The following is a 21,666-nucleotide window of genomic DNA, read 5'->3' on the forward strand; positions in this document are numbered from 1 at the left end:
CCCAGCCCTGCATTTTAATGGGGCTCAGCTGCGCTGAGCAGGCGGTAATGAACCGCCTGCTCCTGCTCTGCCATCGCGGGGATGGGGGGGACAGGGAGACAGCCCCACTGGGGTGGTTGGGTCCTGCAGGGGGCTGGGGCTGGGGTGGGGGCACGACTGGGTGCAGGCCTGTGAGGGGGTGCCATGGGCTGCATGGATGCAGTGGTGCAAAGGGGCGCAGGAGGTGCACAGTGGGTGTGGGGGGACCCATGCAGGAGGGGGCACTTGCCTGGGCACCCACTCGCGCAATCTCTGCCCTCTTCCCTGCACAGATGGTGTGTGCCGAGGGCCACATGGCCAAGACCCTGGGCTACCTGGAGCTGGGCACCTCCGGTCTCCTCAAGGACGTGCCCTACGGCAGCCTGAAGCCACCGGCACTGGAGCCTGGGCGGCTGGTGCCCGCTGGGGCCGGCACTGCCGGGCTGCCCAGCGGGCCCTGGGACTGGCCAAGCAACCAGACGGCTGGCGGGGGGCTGAGCCCCCGCGCCCGGCGCAAGCCCTCGCTCAAGGCCACCCGTGCCAAGAAGATCTTCGGCTGGGGAGACTTCTACTTCAACATCAAGACGCTCAAGTTCAGCCTGCTGGTGACGGGCAAGATCGTGGACCACATCAATGGCACCTTCAGTGTCTACTTCCGCCACAACTCCTCGAGCCTGGGCAACGTCTCGGTGAGCATCGTGCCGCCCTCCAAGGCGGTGGGCTTCGAGGTGCTGCTGCCTGCGCTGGCGCGCCCGCCGCCCCTGCAGAGCACCCTGCCCCAGGACCGCCCCAAGGCCCTCAACTGCCACGTGGAGTATGAGAAGACCAACCGGGCGCGCAAAAACAAGCCCTGCCTCTACGACCCATCCAAGGTGTGCTTCACGGAGCACATGCAGAGCCACGCCGCCTGGCTCTGCGCCAAGCCCTTCAAGGTCATCTGCATCTTCATCTCCTTCCTCAGCATCGACTACAAGCTGGTCCAGAAGGTCTGCCCAGACTACAACTTCCAGCACGACAACCCCTACTTCGGCTGAGGGTGCCCATGGCAGCCGGTGCACGGGGCTGGCAGCAGGTTTCGGGGCAGGACGGGGAGCAGGCAGATGCAAGGGGTGCAACCATGGGCACGCTGCACACATGGAGGCTTGTGCATCTCCGTGCAAACACATGCACGTGCACCAGCTCCACGCATGTGCATGCATGTGTGCACATGCTGGCCTCTGCCTCCGCGTGCGGGGATGCCCGTGTGCACGCTCGCAGGTGCCCGCGTGTTTCCGAATGCAACCACCCCCGTGCATACCGGCCGCCTGCCCACATATCCCTGAGCCCTGGCCACCTCTCCTTGGCCGGGAGCACCTAGGCCAGGGTGGGGAGGACGGGTTGCCAGATCAAGCCCCCTGCGTCCTGTGGAGACCTCCCTTCTGCTGCTGCCGGGCAGGAAACAGCCCAAATGAGCAGCCTCCAGCCCGGACCTGCCCCGGCACGAGAGGGACCCGCCGCACCGCCCCCTCCTGCCCTCCATCCCCCTGGCTCTGGGCAGCGGCTGCTTCCTATTTTTGTAAGAAAATCAAAACGAAAAAGTGGAAAATTAAAAATTTAAAGTGTGAAGTTTCCTGGGCCCGCGCTGATCCTTGTAGCCCCAACGGCCGCCTCAGGGCGGGCGCCGGGCCGGGTCCCTGGGCTCCGGGGCGGACGCGCCGGGCCGGGGATGGCCGGAGGGAGCGGGGCGGGTGCTGGGCACGGTGGGGACAGGGCGGTGGGTGGCTGTGGGTGCCGGGGCTGCGGCGGAGCAGGGCGCAGCGCCGCAAGGACGAGATGCTGGGGACGGGCACATGGGGGGACAAGGCGGTGGGTGCAGCGGAGAGGGGCGCAGAGCCGCAAGGACGGGGTGCTGGGGACGGGCATGCGGGGGACAGGGGGCGCGGGGCACGGACCTGCGTGCGGGGGTGCGGGGAGGGATGCGGGGCAGACTCGGCGGTGCCGGGGATGCGCGGGGGGATGCAGGGACCGGGCGGAGCGGACGGGGCCACGGGGCCGCGGGCGGGTCGCAGGGGGTGGGGGACGGGTCCTCCCCCTTCCCGGCGGGCCCCGCGCTGCCGCCCCGCCCCCGCCAGCGCTCGCGCGGTTCGGGCCGGAGCGGGACCGGGCCGGGACCGAGGCCGGGGCCAGGAGCGGGAGCCGGCGGGGCTGTCCCGAGCTCGCACCGCCATGTGGCCGCTCCGGATGGGCAGGGTGAGCCGGGCAAGAGCGGGACCGGGAGCGGGGCTGGAGAAGAGAACGAAGATGGAGATGGAGATGGAGCTGAAGCTGTGGCCGGGACGGGGAGCAGGGCTGGAGACGGAGACGGGAGCGGGACTGGAGCGGGCTCCGCGCGGTCAGCGCGCCGCGGATCCCGCCCCGGTGCCGGTGCCGGTCCGGCTCGACCCGCGCTGACGGCGGCTCCTGCCCTGGGCGCCCCCGCCCTCCACCAGACTTTGTCCAGTCCCAAAGTCCCTTTGGCGGCACCGGCGGCTGCTTCCCCCGCCGTGGATGATGCAACGGGGCGATGGCGCTTGCCCGGCGCCCCCCTGCCCCGCCCCGCCGCCATAGCCCCGCCCCACCACGCCCCTAGCCCCGCCCCGCCGCTTCATTAGCATAGTCCTACAGCAGTAGCCCCGCCCCGACACGCCCCTAGCCCCGCCCCGACACAACCCCCTAGCCCCCTCCGTCGCCTTAGCCCCACCGGACACACACTTAGCCCCGCCCCCCGCGTCCCCACCCCCGTCGTGCCCCGAGCCCCGCCCACGTCCCGCGCCAGCCTCGCCCCCAGACCCTCCATCGCGCTCCCAGCCCCGCCCCCGACGAGCCTCTAGCCCCGCCCCTGACGTGCCCCTCGAATCACCGCCCACGGCCCGCACCAGCCCCGCCCCCCAGGAGCCCCGCCCCCAAGAGCCCAGCCCCAAGAGCCCCAGCGGGGGAGCGGCGTGCACCTGTGCGGGGCCAGGACGCCTGGGCCCCTGCGGGGGCCGATCTGGGCCAAACACCGCGTCCCGCACAGGCCCTGCAGCGCTGCGGCCCCGCGGGGGGCCTGCGGGCCCAGGACAGCCCCCCGGCCGCCGCCACCGCCAACCGCGCAGCGCCCGCCTGGACGGGGCAGGAGAGCCTGGCCGAGAGCGACCCCGAGCTGTGGGCCCTGGTGTGCAAGGAGAAGGAGCGGCAGTGCCGGGGGCTGGAGCTCATCGCCTCCGAGGTGGGCGCGCGGGGAGCGTGGGGTGGCCCCCGTGGCCGGGCTCCCTGCTGACCCCCGTCTCCCGCAGAACTTCTGCAGCCGGGCGGCGCTGGAGGCGCTTGGCTCCTGTCTCAACAACAAGTACTCGGAGGGCTACCCGGGCAGGAGGTAACCGCAGAGCGGGGCCGGGGTGCCGCTGGGATGGCCCCTGCAGAGCCCAGCGCCGCCTCCCTCGCCGCGCAGGTACTACGGGGGCACTGAGGTTGTGGACCAGATCGAGGAGCTGTGCGCGCAGCGGGCGCTGGGTGCCTTCGGCCTCGATCCGGCCCGCTGGGGCGTCAACGTGCAACCCTACTCGGGCTCACCGGCCAACTTCGCTGCCTACACGGCCCTGCTGCAGCCCCATGAGCGCCTCATGGGGCTCGACCTGCCCGACGGCGGCCAGTGCGTGTGGGGAGACCGTGGGGCTCAGCGGGGCTGGGGCTGCTGGTTAGCGCTCATCGCGCCTCCCTCCACAGCCTCACGCATGGCTACATGACGGACACCAAGCGCATCTCGGCCACCTCCATCTTCTTCGAGTCGATGCCCTACAAGCTTGATGTGAGCGATGGGGCAGCCTGGGGGGGGTCCCACACTTTGCGCCCGCTCCCTTCCTTTGCGCCGGCTGCGTCCCTGTGTCCAGCCGGGAGCTGCGGTCGAGCGGCCGGAGCCCTCACGCCTTGTCCACGCGCGCAGCCGGCCACGGGGCTCATCGACTACGAGCAGCTGGAGCGCACAGCGCGGCTCTTCCGGCCCCGGCTGCTCATTGCCGGCACCAGCGCTTACGCCCGCCTCATCGACTATGCCCGCATGAGGACGGTACGGCGGGACTGGGGGACCGGGCGGCTGGGCAGTGCCGCGCGGCCCCACTGATGCCCCGCGGGTGCCCCAGGTGTGTGACGAGGTGGGCGCCTACCTGCTGGCCGACATAGCGCACATCAGCGGGCTGGTGGCCGCCAAGGTGGTGCCGTCGCCCTTCGAGCATGCCGATGTGGTGACCAGCACCACGCACAAGACGCTGCGTGGCGCCCGGTGAGCGCGGGCAGGACAGAGGCAGCGCTCGCGTTTTGGGCCGGGGGCATCCCAGGGGGTCCTGAGCGCCTCTGAGCTCTCCTGTTGCCGACAGGTCTGGGCTCATCTTCTACCGCAAGGGCGTGCACAGGGTGGACAAGAAGACTGGCAAGGAGACGCACTACGACCTGGAGGACAGGATCAACTTTGCGGTGTTCCCATCGCTGCAGGGCGGCCCGCACAACCACGCCATCGCCGCCGTGGCCGTGGCCCTCAAGCAGGTGTGTGGGGACGGGAGGGAGCGGGGGCTGGCAGCCAGGCCCGGGGGTGACACGCACTGTCCCCGCAGGCCAGCTCGCCCGCTTTCCGCCAGTACTGCGAGCAGGTGCTGAGGAACGCCAAGGCCATGGCGCAGGCGCTGCTGCAGCGCGGGTACAAGCTCGTGTCAGGTGAACGTCCCGCGTGGGCCACAGGCCAGCAGCAGGGACACGGCAGTGCTGGGGGGGCAGGAGAGCCGTGTGGGGCAGGTGGCTGCGGGGCTGGGGGCCGGGGACACCGAGCCCTTCCCGTTTCATGGAATCATAGAACCACAGTGGCTGGAAACGACCTTCGAGCTAACCGAGTCCACCCGTAACCCTTCAACACCGCTACCTGTTAAACCATGTCCCCGAGTGCCTCGTTTTGCTGCTCCCCAGGGGGAACCGATAACCACCTGGTGCTGGTGGACCTGCGGCCCAAGGGCATCGACGGCGCGCGGGCTGAGCGCGTGCTGGAGCTCGTCTCCATCACGGCCAACAAGAACACGTGTCCAGGGGACAGGAGCGCCCTCACGCCGGGGGGGCTGCGCCTGGGTGAGGGCTGCGCCGAGGCTCGTCCCACCTCCATGCAGCCCCTTCCCGGGCTCTCGCTGGGGATGTCCCTCCCCGCACGGCCCCGTGCGCGGGGGCTCTGTGCGTGTTCCCCGGCCTGACGGGCTCTGTGTCCTCAGGTGCCCCTGCGCTGACCTCCCGCCACTTCCAGGAGGACGATTTCCATAAGGTGGTGGCCTTCATTGACGAGGGCATCGCGCTGGCTCTGGACGTCAAGAGCAAGACGAGTGAGCAGCGGGGCGCAGGACGGGGACGGTGGGGGGCCGCGTGCCGCCCTTCCGCTCCTCTCACCACCTTTCTCCCCCCCAGCCAAGCTGCAGGACTTCAAGAACTTCCTGCTGCAGGACGCTGAGACGCAGCGGCGCATGGCCGACCTGCGCCAGCGTGTGGAGACCTTCGCACGCGCCTTCCCCATGCCCGGCTTCAGCGACCGCTGAGCTGGGCGCTTCTGCCCCCCGACCCAGTCTGAACTGGGAGCACGAGGGGAGCATCCAAACCACCGAGGGGCTCCCGGCCTTGGTCCCCCCCCAGCTGTCCTGTTGGGGGGCAGGACGGGGCACCCTTGGGTTGCAGGGACCAAGACCACCCCCCAGCAGTGGGGGGGCACCATTCCTTGCAGGCACCCCGTCCCGCGCGCCTGGGCAGCCTTGCCCCGTTGCGGGGGGCGGTGGAGAGGGTCACTAATAAAGCTGGGTCCAGAGCGAGCTGGGGAGCTATGCTGGGACCAGGAGTGAGGAGGGGCTCTGGGGAAGGTGGGGAAGACGGCCCCATCCCTGTCTCAGTTTCCACATTGGTTCCTCCCCTAGCAGGGAGGGGGTGTGCTGCGCTGAGCCCCCGGTGCAGCAGGAAGCCGGGGCAGCCGGGGCACCCGCCCTGCCCCACGGCGCCTGCTGCCCCGCACGTCCCGCTGCCGCCTGCGGATCCCAGCGAAGCGGCGGCTCCGGCCAAAGCAAACAGGGCCGCCCGCGCCACCGGCTCCCTGTCCTGCCAGGTCCCTGCCCGGCCGCACGTAGCCCTGGCACTGGCCCCCCTGCCCCGAGGGCTCCCTGTGCTCTGCATTCCTGCCGCCCCCGGCAAGGGCCAACTCCAGTCCGCGGCTCCTCGGGCATCCGCAGGGAGCTGGGAGCGTGGGAGAGCGGAAAGGGGGGTCAACGCTCGCAGAGGGGAGCCCTCGTGCTCCCCATGGGACGCGAACACTGCCCCCCCCGTGGGATGTGCGTGGGGCGGGGGCTGAGTCACTCCGAAGTTTTGGGCCCGGGAAGCAGGTTATATAATGTATTTTCCTGGCCTCACGCCCCCCCCCGCCCAGCGCGTTATGGAATGCGGTGGGAATGGAGCAAGCGGGAGAACAGGGGCTGCCGGGGCCGCTGCGCCGTGCGGGGCCGGGGGGGAGGTCGCCGGTGCAGGTGACGTCGCTGCAGCTGCGGGGCCGGGGGCAGCTCAGAAGCTGGGACGCTCCTTCTTGAGGCTCTTGTAATCGGTGGAAACTGCCACGAACTGGGGAAGAAGGACGTGAGGAGGAGGGGACGCCCCCCCCCCACAGGGAGCTGTGGTTGGGGCCTGCCTGGGGCAGTGGGGGGGCAGCCCCCCCCCTCCAAGGGGGTCCCCTGGTGCGGGGTGTCCCCCCTCCCTGCTCACTTTGTACTGGTCCGTGGGACCCAGCTTGTTCCAGGGCTCTGGGTTGTTTTTCCGGTCCCAGCTGCAAGGGAAGATGGAGCTGGGGGGGGGGGCAAAACTCTGCATCCCCCCCCCCCCACACCAGCTCCTCTCATTTCACCCCTCTGATGCCCCCCCGGGGCTGGTTCCCCTGGAATCTGGGGTGTCACCGTGTTCGTGTCCATGGAGGAGGCAGATTGCGGAGTAGGGGGGAAGCTCTTCCCAGCCCCCAGCCTGGCTTCCCGCCCGGAGAGCCACATTCTGGGCCCTGAGGTCCCAAGACACATGGGGGTCACAGGCCATTTCCGGGGGGAGGCAGGTCCTGGCCCTGCGATCCGCTGGCCGCCGGCAGCATTTTCCATCCAGGAAGCAGCAGATTGCAGCGGGGGGGGAGGGGGGTGGCACCCCCAGCACCTCAAGAGCATCAGTGTACAATGAGAAGGGAGCAGGGGGCTGATGCTGTGTCTGTCCCCCTGGCCTGGGCTCGTGCGATCGCGGATAAGGGGCTGGGAGCTGTTCGTGGCCGAGCTCGACACCCTGGCACCAGGGGTCGATGAGGCCGGTCCCGGAGCAAAGCGACGTGAGATTGGCACGAGCTGGCGCCCGGCTGTCCCTCCATCTGCCCAGCAATGTGTCCATCCCCACTCCTCTGCTTTCCGCCTATCCCTCCACCCACCAGCCTTCCCAGGCCTCACTCCAGCCCTCTGTCCACCTGCCCCCCCATCCCTTCCTCCCTTCCTCTCTCCCTCCATCCTCCTATCCACCCATGTCCCCATCCATCCTTCCATCCCTCCATCCATCCACCCATTCCCCTATCCATCCATCTTTCCATCCATCCATCTCCCATCCATTCCTCCCTCCCTCCATCCATCCCCCTATCCATCTAACCATCCATCCCTCCTTCCCTCCCTCCCTCTCTCTCTCCCTCTCTCCCTCCATCCCTTTATCCATCCCCCTACCCATCCATGGCCCCATCCCTCCCTCCCTCTCCGCCCTCTCCTTCACAACTGCATTTATCCGTCCATCCATCCGTCCGTGCTGCTCCTTCTGCCCTTTCCCAGTGCCTCTCTCTGGAGTAGAGCGGGGCCTCCGGTTTCCCATCCCGCCCCGTCTGGCCATGCTGGGGCTGTGGGGCTGGTGCTGTCCTGGTGCGGCAGGGACATGGCCCCCCGTACCTGACGTCGGGGCTGTACAGGGCCAGGCGCAGCAGGTACAGGACAGCGCTGCCCAGGCCCACGCTGATGAAGCCAATGAGCGGGACGAGCTGCAGAGAGAGAGAGAAATGAAAAATCCCCCAATAAAATGAATATTTATCAGTCGACTGGAGAGTGAAAGGGAGAGCTGACACACGGGAGATTTACAGGGGAAATATGGCAGCGCAATCCTGTCCGGGCTGCGGTACACAGTGTAGCTGTCAGCTTGAGTGACTGAATTAAAAGAGGGAGAGAAAAATCGGCTCCCGCTGCAGGGGAATTGGATTTGCAGCAAGCAATCGCTCCCCCTGCGCCAGCTCCCGGGCGGCGGGGCCGGCCCTTCCCGACGGACCCTGAGGCCAGCGCTCTGCGCACGGCCGTGCCGGAGCCCACGGCTCCTGGCCGTGGGACAGCTGCGGGCACACGGTGCCTGCAGCCCCCCATGTGCCCCCCCCCATCCCCGGCCACGCGCACCGTGCTGCCCGGGGGGATGCGGCCTCAATCGCTGCCGAGATGCGGCCGCTCCGACCTGCACTGCTGGCGGTGGCCCCCGCGCCGGGGAAGGCAGCAGCCGCGTAATGAGCCGCTCGCCTGGCGCTGCCCTGGGGAGCCACGTGCCGCCCGCGCCTCGCCGGGCCCATTAGGACCAACACAAGCAGCGCCGTCGGCTCCTGTGCTCGCTGCCGGTACCCGCTGCCCCTGCCTGCCCCTGCTCGCGCTGCCAGCACCGGTGCTCCCCACATCCCTGTGTTCATGTTGCACCGGTGCTCCCCACATCCCTGCGCTCACATTGCACCAGTGCTCCCCGCATCCCTGTGTTCATGTTGTGCTGGTGCTCCCCACATCCCTGCACTCACGTTGTGCTGGTGCTCTCCATACACCTGCACTCACATTGCACTGGTGCTCCCCACATCCCTGCGCTCAGGTTGCACCGGTGCTCCTCACTTCCCTGTGCTCATGTTGTCAGCATCGGTGGTTCCCACATCCGTGCACTCACATTGCATTGGTGCTCCCCACATCCTTGTGCTCACATTGCACCAGTGCTCCCCACACACTTGCGCTCCCATTGCACCGATGCTCTCCACATCCCTGCACTCACGTTACACTGGTCTTCTCCACATCCTTGCACTCACATTGCACCGGTGCTCCCCACTTCCCTGTGCTCATATTGCACCAGTGCACCCCACATCCCTGCGCTCACAGTGCATCAGTGCTCCCCCCTTCCCTGCGCTCACGTTGCCAGCATCAGTGCTCCCCGGTGGGTGCATCAGGCACCTCCCTGTCATTCCCTGCAGGATGCTCCCAAGCCCTTTGACTCCTTCTCTGCCTTTCCCCTTTTCCCCCTCCACAGCCACGAGCCTCCCGCTGCTCCCATCCATCCCGCGCTGCTCCGCAGCCCCAGCATGACTCGTGCTCCCAGCGGCGGGGCTGACAGCCATCCCGACGGCGTTGCGCGGCCTCGTGCCAGGAGGAGCTGGCGCCCACCCGCGCCGGCGGAGATGAGCACTGGGCATCGCCCTGCCGGGTGGAGGGGATCCAAGCGATGGATCCAGCACCTCCTGGGGAATTAATGCCCGGGAAGGACTGGAGTGGGGGGGTGAGGGGGCTGCCCCCCCCAGCACCAAATCCAGTCCTGCCAGTGCGAGCTTAGGGAAGGGCGAGTGACAGTGCCGCCTGCTTGCCCCGTGGCACTGAACTCTCTGCCAGCGCCAAGGGAGGGAGTAGCTGCCCTGCTGCCCACAGCACCACCGGCCCCTGTTGCTCCACGGCCGCCGCATCCTGCCCGGCCGCTGCAGCCCCTGGGCGCCTGTTGCAGCTGCGGGGTTGGTGGGGAGGGGACTGATGCCCCTTCCTGCATCCCTGATGCACCCAGCAGCAGAGGGGACAGAGGAGGGCCCTTCGCCCCCGGGCAGGTGTGAACAGACGTGACTGCAGGGCCATGCGGGGCGCACAGGGAGTGCAGCTGGGCTCGGGCGCCAGACTGTTGCACAGGAAATGTGGGGGCCACCAACGCAACCTCCTGTGGCTCCGGGATGGATGGGGCCCAGCCAGTGGCTCAGGAGCCTGTGGGACGCGTGCGGGGAGCCGCTGTGGCCGCGAGCAGGGGGGAAGGGGGCAGCTGGCTCAGGCTCCCCGGGGAGCCCCGCAGGACTGGGGGGCGCAGGGGGTGGCCAGGGGGCTCTGTGGGGTGGCAGGGGCGTGGGGAGGGGGGACTCACGCCGGGATGTCGCTTGACGTGTCGGGAGAACATGGCTCCGAGCAGGGGGCCCTTCATGGCTGCTGGGGCTGCGCTGCGGCCGGTCCCGGCACTGGCGGCCGCGGAGGAGGCGTCTGCAGCGCTGGGAGGGACAGGGCGGGCCGGGAGCCCTGGCCGGGAGGGCACAGCTGGAAGGAGGCAGCGGGCCGGGGCGGGGGGGGAGGGATGTTCTGCCCCTTCCAGGCTCCTGTGGGGAGCCCGGGTGGCCGCCCAGGCACTCCCCTGCCCCATTGCAGCCTCCGGGGCCTCTCTGCTGGGCCGGCGCCGCCGTGTCCCCCTCCCCACACACACAGACCTGCAGATGCTTCGCAGGTGGCTCTGCACCTTCGCCGCTGGGCGAAGGATGAGCCGCGTGATTTGTTATGACAACTTCCACCATGTTTGCTGCCTCCCCTCGCCCCCCGCCTCCGCCCCCCCCATTTATGATAAATGACATAACATCCAATTTACATTTAGCAATGCAAATCTCCCTGGCAGGAACAGATGCTGCCGTGCATATGGAAAATGGCTATTTGTATCCATTGGCTCTCAACAAAAGACGGGGAGATCCGTGGGCAGCCTGAGCCGGTGGGCGCTGGGCCCCCCTTGCCCGACCTGGGGCTGGCCATGCTCCAGCACCAGCAGAGCCCAGGGTGCCCCCAGGATGTCCCTGTGCTGAGCTGGCAGGGCCTGCGGAGCAGCCGGGATGCAGAAACCACCTTGGAGAAGAGGTGGCATCACCCAGCCTTGCTGGAACCTCCCTGCAGCCGCGGGCTGGGGTCCCTGGCACTCGTCCCTGCTGCTGAGCACCGTGGCTGCTGGCACACATGCACGGGCGTGCAGGCACCCCGGCATGCGGACACACGTGCCCAGAGATGCCCACACGCGTGTGCGGAGCCACCACCCGGGCACCATGGACACCTCCCGCCCGGCACAGCTCCAACACGGCTGCTCCATCCTGCCCTGGCTCCTGTATAAAAGGACAAAGGGGATAAACTTCTCTGGAGCATGTGGAAATAAATAAACAAGGGCAGAATTGCAGCCAGCAGCGCCGTGTTGAGGCCTTTGTTGATATAATTAGAGTTTTGAAGTGGGATTGATTAAGTGCCACTCCCCAAGACAGAGTGCAGCCTGCCCTCGCTGGAGCCGCGCTCCGGCCGCGCCGCTCCCCTCCGCCAGGAGCTGCGGCGGGGGACAGGACCGGGCTGGATTGCAGGGGGTGCCCAGAGCGCGGGGCAGCCGTGGAGGGCACCGCGCTCAGCACGGGGCTGCCTGGCAGTGTGCCGGGGTGCCCAGCAGCTTCCTGAAGCCAGGATGCCGAGGGGGATCCCGCCCGGAGCTCTCGCTCACCCAACTCCCTGCAGGCAAATCCCAGCCTCCCCTGGAGATGCAGCGGGATTCCCTGCCCACAAAGCCCAGCTGCCTCCATGCTCATTAAGGATTATAATTAAGAGGCAGTTTAATTCTGCGCTCTGCTTCCCTCTTCCGCGCTGCCCTGCCCGGGTGCCCGGTCATGTCCCGCAGGAGCAGCCGCTCCCTGGCTCAGCGCTGTGGTGCCGGGGGGGTCCCTCCGTGACCCTGGCCCCTCGGGGAGGCACCTGACAAGCAGGAGCAAGCGGGGGCAGCCGGCGCCTCCCCTGCTTGCACAGGGGCCCTTTCTGCCTCCGCACTTCTGGGGAGAGCGAGGGGGCCCCGAAGCCTTCCCAAGTGCCCCCTGCACGCGCATGGCCACACACCTGTGGCACGGTGACACGCGCACAGGCACCCACGCACACGTATGTGCACCCTGCGGCTGTGCAGGGACACCCGGCCCCATGCACACACCCGCGTGCACACGGTGCACGCGCACGGGGGTGCAAGGGCCCTGCAGCAGCGCGGCGGGAGCTGCTCCAGCTCAGCAGGGAGCCGAGGAGGGAGCCGGGGAGGGGGGCTGGAGGGAGCCGCCAGGCCTTGGCGCCCGCTCGCGCAGCTGCCGGAGCGGGTGTTTTACAATCACTCCAAAAATATTATTCAAGATGAAGGAGAATCACGGCTGCTGCGAGCGAGCGCGGGGCCGTCGCGGGGAATTTATCATCCCGAATTGGGTGCCCCCCCCGCAACGCCGCAGTGATGAAGTGCTTCATTAATGGGAGATGCTGCGGCTCGGGGCTGGACGTGCCTGCACCTGAGCGCCGTGCCGCAGCCCCCCCGCACCGCCTCCCTGCACCGCCCCCCTGCTGCGGGGACAGGGTGGCCCCCTCGGCCCCTCGCGGCTTCCCGGGACTTGGGCCAGGGCGAGGTGGAAACCTCATAAAAAAATCCCTGCTGGCAAAAGCAAATAACCAGGGAGAGCCGGGGCTGCCGGGGGTGGCGGGACCGGCCGCAGCCCCCATGCACCCTGCTGATGTCACCCGCCCTGTGATGTCACAGAGCCCCCCCGTGACGTCACAGAGCCCCTGTGACCTCACCAACCCGGCACCCGCCGCAGCACCCAGGGGCTGGCCCAGCCCCATCTGTCACCCCACGCGGGCGCCCATCGCTCAGCCCTGGCACCCTCATTTAAAGGCTGTTGTCACCCGAATCCCCCCATCAATCACGGGGCGCTGCTGGAGTCACACTCAGGCCCTGATGCTGCAGGGGCCACGGGCCAGGCCAGGGACGGGGCCTATCTTGGAAACGACTCTGCAATTACCCACGGCCTCGGTCCCAGCCCCTGGTATTGATTTTATTTTATTTTTCTCTTGCTGGTGATTCTCTGAAGAAAAGCCCAAGCCCGGAGCTGCGATTTTCCAAGCCTGTTTTATAAATAACCGGGGTCACCAGCTGCCAATTGCTGTAACGCTGCCATGATACAATTTAATAAACATAATAGCCTCTTCCTTCATTGTGACAAAGATACTAGCGGGGACGGAGCTGCGCAGGGCGAGATGGAGCCACACCGAGCCCAGCACAGCCCCAACATCCTCATCCCATCCCCAGACCCCTGGTGCCCAGTCCCAAATGCCTTCCCAGTCCTGAAGAGCCAGCCCTGAGCCCCCAGCCCCAGCGGCAGCTGGAGGGCTCAGGCTGGGCAGCCCTGCTCCAATTAGCGGTAATCGCGCTTCCCCGCCGCGCCTGACACGGAAAAACCTCCATAATTAGCAGCAGCGCCAGGGAAGGCAGGACCAGGCGCTCGGGCTTAATTGAGTATTTACAGCCTGCGAGGGGGTGGCAGCCGCCTCGCTCCAAGGAAGCAGCAGCCCGGGCAGCCCTGGCTGCAGAGCCCCCCGGCCCGGGACGCTCTGGCCTGTGGTGACCGTCCCTGAGGCTGGGAGGGCAGCACCTGCGCGGGGTGACCTGTGCAGCAGTGACAGCGCCCGGGACTGCTTGCCCGCCCTGCTGTTTGCTCCTGGTTAATTTTTCATGAGCGGGATGATGAGCATCCTCCCGCGGCGGCGGCGCAGCCCCATACCAATGAGCTGCGGTGCCAAGACGGCCGGGCCGGAGGGCTCCGGAGGGGGCACCTCCAGGGCTCCTTCGCTGCCTGTGGACCGCGGAGCCAGCATGAGAATGAGGCGCTCCTGCCCCACGGGCACACGTGTGTGGGGCACACGTGGGCACCGGGACGCGCATGTGGCATTTGCGGAGCTGCATGGGAAAAGGAGGCGCCTGGAGGGCACGCGGGAGCCCTGCTGCCCGCGTGTGGGTCCCCACAGCAATGAGGCCCGGCTGCCCGCGGCTCAGCAGTGCCCGACTGGAATCACTAATTCCAACGAACTCAGGCTAGATTAATTTTCATTTCCCCATGCAAATCACTGCTAATTAGGATGGATTTAGTTCACAACGCAGGGGCTGTGGGGACAGGAGCTGCGTGCGGCCGTCGGTCCCCAGCCAGGCTTCGGGTGGCTCATCCTTGCTTAATTATTTGGGAATGAGTTTGGGGAGGGGGCAGGAGATGGGCAGGGGTGTGGGGGTCTGCTGCTCGGGTCCGGGGTCTCACAGGGGGCCTGGGGTCTCCAGGCCTGTGTGGAGAAGGCGGAGGGGGGTCTCGGGGCCCCTCTTTCCCAACAGGCTTTTAAAGGCCGAGGGAGGGCGGGTTGGGCAGTGGGGGCTGCGTGTGCTGGGGACGGTGCGCCAGAGCCCAGCAGGGTACGGGGCCTCCTGGCCCCGCTCTGCGCAGAGCGGAGCCCCCATCTCCCCCAGGCTTGTTCGGATTCTGCCTGCGCCTCCTGCCTCGCCAAATATTTAACTAATTAACGCTGCCCGCGGGCTCCTGTTTATGCAGCTTGTTGCAGAGCCAGGAAGGGCTCCCGTCTGCCTCCAAGCAAACATGGTGCAAACATCCCCCCCCGCTGCTGCATTGCGGGGCCACCATGGTGCCCACAGCGCCTGGGGCACCCAGCAGCGGTGCCAGCTCCTGGGGGGGGCAGTGTCATCCCCTGCCCGGGCGCCCACCCGCAAGGGGAGCAGCTGGGGCCAGAGGTGGTCGGGAGCAGGATGGGGGCTGGGCTGTCGGCCCCCAGGTCCCCACCCCATGGGGACGGGCGCAGAACATGGGGGGGACCCCCAGCTCCCCCCGATGGGGCCACTCTGGGGGCAGCGGCGTGGGCAGAGCCGCAGGGCCCCCCAAGGGGCCCGTGCCCTGGGGGGCTGCTCCAGGCCACAAGGCTGCTCCGCGTCAAGACGTTACACAGTGACAAACAGCCCCCGGCAGCGCCTGCCGCCTGCCCTCATTAAATCCCCCCTAACGAGCTTGGTGCCGAGCACCGGGACTGGCTGCGCCAGGGCCGCTCGTCGCTGCCGATGGGGAACGGGCAGCGCTGGAGCCCCCCGGGACCTCCGGTCCCCCGGCCGTGCAGCAGCAGCCCTGCAAAGGGGGGACTCGGCCCCCTCCCGCTGCAGCCCTGGGGGGCGGCGCGAGTGGCTCCCCCCTCTTCCCACTGCCCCTCCCTCCTGGAGCTCCCGGCGCCGATAAGGAGGCCTGGTGATCCCCAGGGCGCGTTTAATCTGGGACAGGACAGTTAGTGGATAAATACCATGAATATGTAAATTGCATTTATGCTGATTTATGGCGGGGTGTGGAGGGAGGCAGATGACAGAGTTTAGTTTAGTTTAATGCATTTATTTCCCTGCCTCCAGATTGAGAGGGACCCGGGAGCGTCAGGTGGAGGAAGCCGGAGCAGGCGGTGGAGGCAGAGCCGGGCCTGGCCGGGGGAGCCTGGGGCCAGGCCGCGTGTGACAGGTCTCAGCCGCAGGGACAAGTGATGGACGGGCCGTGGGCCAGGGCCCCCCCGCGCCGCGCTGCTCTTGCGCCCCCTCCCCGTCCCCCGCCGCTGCATCTCCCCTGGGATGATATATGGATCCAGCACAGGATCACCCGGATTGCAATTAATTCCCAGGTCCTGCAAAGACTCCTGACCTTCCCCGTGGCACACAGAGAAATCGAGGCGATTAATCTGGGGCTGGGGGGGGTACCGGCGTCCCCATGGGGCAGGAGTAGACCCGCTGCACAAACCACCCACGCAGGGTTCAGCAGCGACTGCCCCCATCCGTGACTCCGGCTGCATCCCAGGCCAGGAACCCGCATCCCTGGGCTGGGAGCCTGGCTGCATCTTTGGATTGGGAACCCAGTTGCACCCTCAAGCAGGACCCTGGCTGCATCCCCAAAATGGGAATCCAGCTGCATCCCTGACCCTGGGATCCAGTTGCCTCCTCCACCAGGACCCCGGCTGCACCCCTGGGCAAGGAGCAGAGCTGCACTCCCAGGCCAGGAACCCGGCTGCTGCTCTGACCCAGGAGCCCAGGGATCCCTGGATTAGGAGCCCAGCTGCATCCCTGGGTTGGGACCCCCCAGCTGCATCCCCAGACCTGGCTGCATCCCCAGCTGGGGCGGCCGGAGAGGCTGCCAGGCCCCTGCCAGGCGGCTCGTGGCAGAGCGGGGGATTCACCACTTAATTTCCCATTAACTGCTGATCAATCCAATTAAGCCCCGTGTGTAATGAGGGCCATCTGCTTGGCCCGTGGCGGCTGGAGGGGCCTGAGCACCAGCCCCCCCCCAACCCCAGAGCATGAACCATCCTGCATGGGCTCCCGAGCACGGAGAGGGGAGAGCTGATGCAAGGGGGTTACCCAATTTTCCAGATTACTCTAATTAAGCCATTCTCTTCATTTGTTAAATTAGCTGGAGCCTCCCCTCCACTTCCCAGCTGCAGCAAATCAGCTTGTAACCACCCCCCTCCAGCCCAGCCCCCCCTACAGGGCCCTGCAAATAAATAAATAGACAGTCCTGGTAAAATTAACCATATGAGAAGCACTAAATGAGCTGGAAAATTTTAATGGTTCAGCATTTAAAAGCTGCCTGGCAGCGGCTAGTGGGGACGCGGGAGCGGAGCAGCGGTGGGAGCCGCGCGCGGCCCTGCTCGACACACTGGCCCCGCGGCACCGGCCCTGGCCGAAGCCTCGGCCGGGCGCTCGTGCGGGGGCCGCGGCGCTGGGAGCTGCTTCTGCCCCGTCACCGAGGGCCTCAGGCCAGGGCCGGAGCGTGGGCGCCCGCGTGCGCGGCCCTGCTGCCCCATCGCTCACGCTGCCCGGTCCCCGCGAGCGGAGCGGCGGTGCCCCTCGATGCATTTATATCTCCTGATTATTTCCCAGGCAGAGAGGGCAGGAGGGAGGGAGGGAAGGGGATGCAGCGCCGCAGCTGGGCAAAATGGCAGCGGGAAGGCGGAGGGTCCGGGCCCCCCGGAGCCCAACACGGGGGGTTGGGGCTGCTCCTCCCTGGCACTCGGGGCCCCACGGGCTGCAGAAGGGGCAGGGGCTGGGGAACAGGGAGGGCAGGGCCTGGTGTTCTCCACATGCACCTGCATGTGTGCTGGTACACACGGGCATGCACAGCCCCACTGCAGGGTGCAGTGACCCTCTGCAACACGCACAGCCCCACCACGGTGTGCACAGCCCCACTGCAGCATGCAGTGACCCTCTGCAACATGCGCAGCCCCACGATGGTGCGCACAGCCCCACTGCCACACGCAGAGCCCCACCGCAGTGCGCACAGCCCCAGTGCAGCATGCAGTGACCCTCTGCAACACGCACAGCCCCATCATGATGTACACAGCCCCACCGCAGTGTGCACAGCCTGACTGCAGCACACAGTGACCCTCTGTCACACGCACGACCCCACCATGGTGTGCACAGCCTCACTGCCACATGCACAGCCCCACCACGGTGTGCACAGCCCCACTGCAACACACACAGCCCCACCGCAGTGTGCACAGCTCCACTGCAGGGTGCAGTGACCCTCTGCAACACGCACAGCCCCACCATGGTGTGCACAGCCCCACTGCAGCGTGCAGTGACCCTCTGTCACATGCACAGCCCCACCGCCGTGTGCACTGCCCCACCATGGTGTGCACAGCCCCACTGCAGGGTGCAGTGACCCTCTGTCACACGCACAGCCCCACCGTGGTGTGCACAACCCCACTGCCACACGCACAGCCCCACTGCAGCGTGCAGTGACCCTCTGTCACATGCACAGCCCCACCGCCGTGTGCACAACCCCACTGCCACACGCACAGCCCGACTTGCAGGGTGCACAGGCCCACTGCAGCGTGCAGTGACCCTCTGTCACACGCACAGCCCCACCGCGGTGTGCACAGCCCCACTGCAGGGTGCACAGCCCCACTGCAGCGTGCAGCGACCCTCTGTCACACGCACAGCCCCACCGCGGTGTGCACAACCCCACTGCCACACGCACAGCCCCACTTGCAGGGTGCACAGCCCCACTGCAGCGTGCAGTGACCCTCTGTCACATGCACAGCCCCACCGCGGTGTGCACAGCCCCACTGCAGCCCTCGCGCCCCCCCTGCTGGCGCAGGAGGCCAGTGCCGCCCCCGCGCGCGCCCGCCCGCGGGTCCCGGGCGCGCGCAGCCTCCCACGTGCGCGACAGCGACACCCGCCCAAGGCGGCCGGGACAGCCGGGCGAGGGTGGTGGGGGAAGTCATCCTGCCCTTGGACCCCCCCCCCCGCGCTCACCGGCCACGCAAACGCACAGGGGCTCGCGGTGGCGGTGACGCGTGCGACAAGGACGGGCTCTGTGCCGCCTGCATGGGCTGCAGCCCCGCGCCAGGGACGCGCCGAGACCCTGCGCGGTGACGGGCGGGGCGAGGGGCAACAGGGTTACCGGGAGGGGGGCCGGTCCATAGGCTGGCGGGCCGGGACGGTCGGGAGGTACCTTGGAGGCGCCCGGGGAGGGGGCGCGGGGGTCACCCGGGCGCTGCCCGGTGCCGGCGGACACGGGGCCGCGCCCGCCGCCCGCCAGGTGGCGCCGCCGCCGCCCGGCGGGTCCCTCCCGGGCCGCTCGTTCCCATGGCGACGGCGCGGGGCCGCCCCGCTTGCCGCCTGCCCCCGCCGGTCGCCATGGCGACGGGCGGCACCGAGGCCCCGTCGCCATGGTGACTGCCCCGCCCGCCGCCGCTACCGGCTCCGGGCTCCTGGGGGCGCCGTCGCCCTGGTTACCGCCCGACCGGTAGACTCCCCGCCCCCCCGCCCGGTGCCCTCCGCGGCGGCGGCCGCAGGAGCCCCCGGCCCGGCCCGGCAGGGCCCGGTGCGACCCGGCTACCCCCGCGCTCGCGGCCCGGCGCTCCCGGGACGGCGCCCCCGGCGCTCCGAGCGCGGCACCTGTTTGCGCGGCGCCTCCCGGGGCCGCGGGCGCCGCCGCAGCTGTCACCCGGGCGCCCTATTCGGGGCCCGCGGGGCTCCGCGCCAGGCGCCACCCTGGTGCCCCCGCGCAGCGGCCCTGGGGCGGAGCGGGGCGCAGAGGGGCCCGGTGGGCGACGGGCCCCGGCGGCTGTGCTCAGATCTCCTGCAGGAAGTCCACGGGGAAGAGCCCCACTTTGCGGCCCGTGTAGACCTTGACGTAGCCGTTCACCTCCTCGCCCTTCTGCACCACAATCTGGTGGAGGACGGGGGTGAGGGCAGCCCGGCGCAGCCCCGTGCCCGCGGGGCCCTCTGCGTCACCTCACCTGGTCCTTCTTGAGCGTGATCTGCCCGATCTCCTTGTTGCCAACGAAGGAGCGCGTCACCTTGTGCACCCGTTCGCCCGCCCGCACGCGGATGATGAAGTTCGGCGGGAAGTAGCCAATTTTCTCACCAATCTTGCCCTGCGAGAAGTCGGTGGCGGAGGAAGGGAGCGACCTGTGAGCCCCCCGGTCCCGCGGGGCAGAGCGGGGCTGTGCCAGCCGCGTGGCCGCCTCACCCGCCACCACTCCTCGTTGGAGTCGTCCACCACTGTGATCTTCTCCCCAGGCCTGCGGAGGGAGGGGAACATCAGCGGGGGACACTCAGAGATGGGCAAGGAAAGATCCCCCCTGCCTGCGGACGGGGCAAGGGGGCTCACGCAGGGGCTGGGGCTCGGTCCCTGCTTGGACCTCCATGAGGGCGGCAGGCGCCAAGCCCGGACCGTGGCCAGCCCAGTTCTGACTCCTGCCCTTGCTGGTTTGCAGCAGCCTCCGGGTTGAAGGCTCCTTCCCACCCCCATCCCGATCCCTGGAATTCCTGCCCGTCTCCTGCCTGGCACTCACGGGAAGTCCAGGTCGTCTTTCTCCAGGGCTTTGAAGCGATAAAGTGCCACGAAATAGTGAGACTGCGGGTAGCCGCCGCGCAGCCCTGGCTGCAGCTTCTTGCTCTGGGGGGCAGAGAGGAGGCTTAGAGCCAGGGGCACCCAGGGCAGTTGCCAGCCGCCTGCGCAGGGCCCGTGGGTGGGCAGGGGGTAGGGAAGGTACCTTGTCCTCTGCCGTGTTCTTCTCGGCCTTCTTGTCGCCTTCGGCGGTGCCTGGAATGGGGGCAGGAAGGGTCCCTTCGTGCCCCCCATGGCACCAGCTGCCCCTCGCGGCACCCTGGGGCCCAGCTTGGGGACAAGACCTGGCGTGTGGCCTGTGGCTGTCGCGTCTCCCAGGCCTGCAGCACTCACCGCCCTCGGCCTTGCTCCCATCCGCCTTGGCGGCCTCGGGCTCCTCGTCCATCATTGCGGCCAGCGGCTGCCGGGCAGAGCACGGTCAGGAGGCTGGGGTGGGCACCGGCAGCGAGGCCCTGTGCCTACACTCACATTTTTCTTGTCGTCTTGCCCTTTCTTGCGCTCTTTGTTGGCCATGATGACACCCGTGCGCAGGGTCTCGAACACGGGGTCGCTCCTGTTTGCTGCAAGGACATGGCAAGAGGGGCCGAGTCGGGGAGCGTGGCGGGGATGAGGCCACTCTCCCCGGGTCGCTACTTACAGAGCAGCTCCTTGACGCAGGCAAACTGCTGGTCGCTGTAGAGGGGCGAGCTGTAGGCACGCCGAAAGCCTGGGGGCTGCGGGGACAGCATGTCGGCATGGTGCTGCCCGGCCACCATGCGGAGGAGAGACCGCCCGGCCGGCACTCACGATCTTGCCGAAGCAGCGCTGCATCTCCACGTAGGACTGGCAGTGGTGGTGGATGTTGGTCTTGCAGTTCTTGCACCTCAGGCCGAACTTGTTGTTGACTGGGTAGCGGAGCGTGGAGGGGAGAGAGGTGATGCGATGCCCCCGCTGTGGCAGTGCCCGGCCACAGCTTGTGTCCCCAGCTCCCCGGCCACTCACGGACGATCATGCGGGCACAAACGTCGCAGAACTTGGGCTTCTTGAAGTAATGATCCTTAAACTTGTGGGGTTTGTCATTGACAGGCTTCGGGGGCTCGGGAGGAGGCTCGGGCTCCTCCTCCTCTTCCTCCTCCTCCTCCTCCTCGTAGATGTAGTAGATGGGCCCCCCAGAGGGGCTGACCAGCTCCCCGTTGGGCTGTGGCTCCGGGGCTGCCTCCTCCTTGGGCTTTCGCCGGAAAAGCTGCTTCAGCCTCTGCAGCTGGGGAGGCAGAGGGGCTGCACGGGGTGCCGCAGACCCGGCGGGGCTCTCCCGGGAGCTGCGGGCCGGCACGGGAGCCCTGCATGCGGGGGAGCCCCAGGAGGAGCAAGCGCTGGTCCAGACACCCCGTGGATGTTGGGGTTCCCTAGGGAGGCCCCCCTGGCCTTGCGGAGGGCACCGAGGCCAGGACATGCGGGGAGGGTGACCTGCAGGCGCCCACTTACCCGGCTCCTGGGTTTCCCACCTGGGCCAGGTGAAGCCGGCGGCTCCGGCACCTCCTTCTCTGTCATGCTATGAGGGCAAGAGATGGGAGTTGTCTCCTCCGGCGCTGCCCCTGCCACGGAGCTGTGGCCAGGGCCCGTCCATGCAGCCCCGTGGGGACAAGAGCTGGCCTGAAAGCGTCTCCCAGGGCAGCGCCTCGCTCCGTCCTGCCCCTGTGGAGCCTGCTCCCCACCGGACCTAGCCACGTTGCGGACGCGGTGCTGGTGCTGCCTGCACAGGCCCCAGTGCCTCCATCCCGAGAGCGGGTGGCCAACGGTACCACTGGGGCCTGCCGGAGCCTCTGGCTCTGCCTGGCGCCAGGGCGCAGGCCGGCTCTTCTTCCGCAGAC

At 68.1% G+C, this 21,666-nt stretch overlaps 4 protein-coding genes across 4 annotated transcripts; 2 read left to right on the forward strand and 2 right to left on the reverse strand.

Annotated features, from left to right (window-relative positions):
* Nucleotides 1-331: 331 nt before the first annotated feature.
* On the forward strand, nt 332-1,052 carry NXPH4 (neurexophilin 4). Its single transcript, XM_010224307.2, has one exon. The coding sequence runs from the start codon at nt 333-335 to the stop codon at nt 1,050-1,052; it is 720 nt and encodes a 239-aa protein (XP_010222609.2). The 5' UTR covers nt 332.
* A 1,156-nt stretch (nt 1,053-2,208) lies between these two features.
* SHMT2 (serine hydroxymethyltransferase 2) lies at nt 2,209-5,579 on the forward strand. The gene is made up of 12 exons (XM_088538395.1): nt 2,209-2,247; nt 3,053-3,244; nt 3,312-3,391; nt 3,467-3,667; nt 3,742-3,823; nt 3,959-4,081; nt 4,155-4,294; nt 4,389-4,554; nt 4,623-4,722; nt 4,969-5,124; nt 5,262-5,369; nt 5,452-5,579. The coding sequence occupies exons 1-12, from the start codon at nt 2,224-2,226 to the stop codon at nt 5,577-5,579; spliced, it is 1,500 nt and encodes a 499-aa protein (XP_088394521.1). The 5' UTR covers nt 2,209-2,223.
* Nucleotides 5,580-6,565: 986 nt separating this feature from the next.
* Nucleotides 6,566-10,272, reverse strand: COXFA4L2 (cytochrome c oxidase hypoxia associated subunit FA4L2). Its single transcript, XM_088538396.1, has 4 exons — nt 10,210-10,272; nt 7,974-8,062; nt 6,781-6,841; nt 6,566-6,639 (listed from the first exon to the last, which is right to left on the reverse strand). Exons 1-4 carry the CDS (start codon nt 10,264-10,266, stop codon nt 6,583-6,585), a joined length of 264 nt encoding a protein of 87 aa, XP_088394522.1. The 5' UTR covers nt 10,267-10,272; the 3' UTR covers nt 6,566-6,582.
* An 8,746-nt stretch (nt 10,273-19,018) lies between these two features.
* STAC3 (SH3 and cysteine rich domain 3) lies at nt 19,019-21,346 on the reverse strand. Its single transcript, XM_088538394.1, has 11 exons — nt 21,281-21,346; nt 20,798-21,056; nt 20,603-20,700; nt 20,454-20,529; nt 20,285-20,376; nt 20,150-20,216; nt 19,962-20,011; nt 19,761-19,864; nt 19,436-19,487; nt 19,203-19,340; nt 19,019-19,132 (listed from the first exon to the last, which is right to left on the reverse strand). Exons 1-11 carry the CDS (start codon nt 21,344-21,346, stop codon nt 19,034-19,036), a joined length of 1,101 nt encoding a protein of 366 aa, XP_088394520.1. The 3' UTR covers nt 19,019-19,033.
* Nucleotides 21,347-21,666: the final 320 nt, after the last annotated feature.

Source organism: Tinamus guttatus, unplaced genomic scaffold (genome assembly GCF_059628265.1).
Source record: "Tinamus guttatus ecotype Peru unplaced genomic scaffold, ASM5962826v1 Tinamus_guttatus_pri_ptg001067l, whole genome shotgun sequence".
NCBI classification, from domain to species: Eukaryota; Metazoa; Chordata; class Aves; order Tinamiformes; family Tinamidae; genus Tinamus; species Tinamus guttatus.

Coding starts and splice junctions, on each gene's coding strand:
- STAC3 (XM_088538394.1), bottom strand. CDS start 21,346: ATGACAGAGAAGGAGGTGCCGGAGCCGCCGGCTTCACCTGGCCCAGGT. Junction 20,217..20,284: donor GGCAAGACGACAAGAAAAAT/GTGAGTGTAGGC, acceptor TCTGCCCGGCAG/CCGCTGGCCGCAATGATGGA. Junction 19,488..19,760: donor AAAGACGACCTGGACTTCCC/GTGAGTGCCAGG, acceptor CTCCCTCCGCAG/GCCTGGGGAGAAGATCACAG.
- NXPH4 (XM_010224307.2), top strand. CDS start 333: ATGGCCAAGACCCTGGGCTACCTGGAGCTGGGCACCTCCGGTCTCCTC.
- SHMT2 (XM_088538395.1), top strand. CDS start 2,224: ATGTGGCCGCTCCGGATGGGCAGG. Junction 4,295..4,388: donor AAGACGCTGCGTGGCGCCCG/GTGAGCGCGGGC, acceptor TGTTGCCGACAG/GTCTGGGCTCATCTTCTACC. Junction 4,555..4,622: donor TGGCCGTGGCCCTCAAGCAG/GTGTGTGGGGAC, acceptor CTGTCCCCGCAG/GCCAGCTCGCCCGCTTTCCG.
- COXFA4L2 (XM_088538396.1), bottom strand. CDS start 10,266: ATGAAGGGCCCCCTGCTCGGAGCCATGTTCTCCCGACACGTCAAGCGA. Junction 6,842..7,973: donor CTGTACAGCCCCGACGTCAG/GTACGGGGGGCC, acceptor CTTCCCTTGCAG/CTGGGACCGGAAAAACAACC. Junction 6,640..6,780: donor GTCCCACGGACCAGTACAAA/GTGAGCAGGGAG, acceptor CTTCTTCCCCAG/TTCGTGGCAGTTTCCACCGA.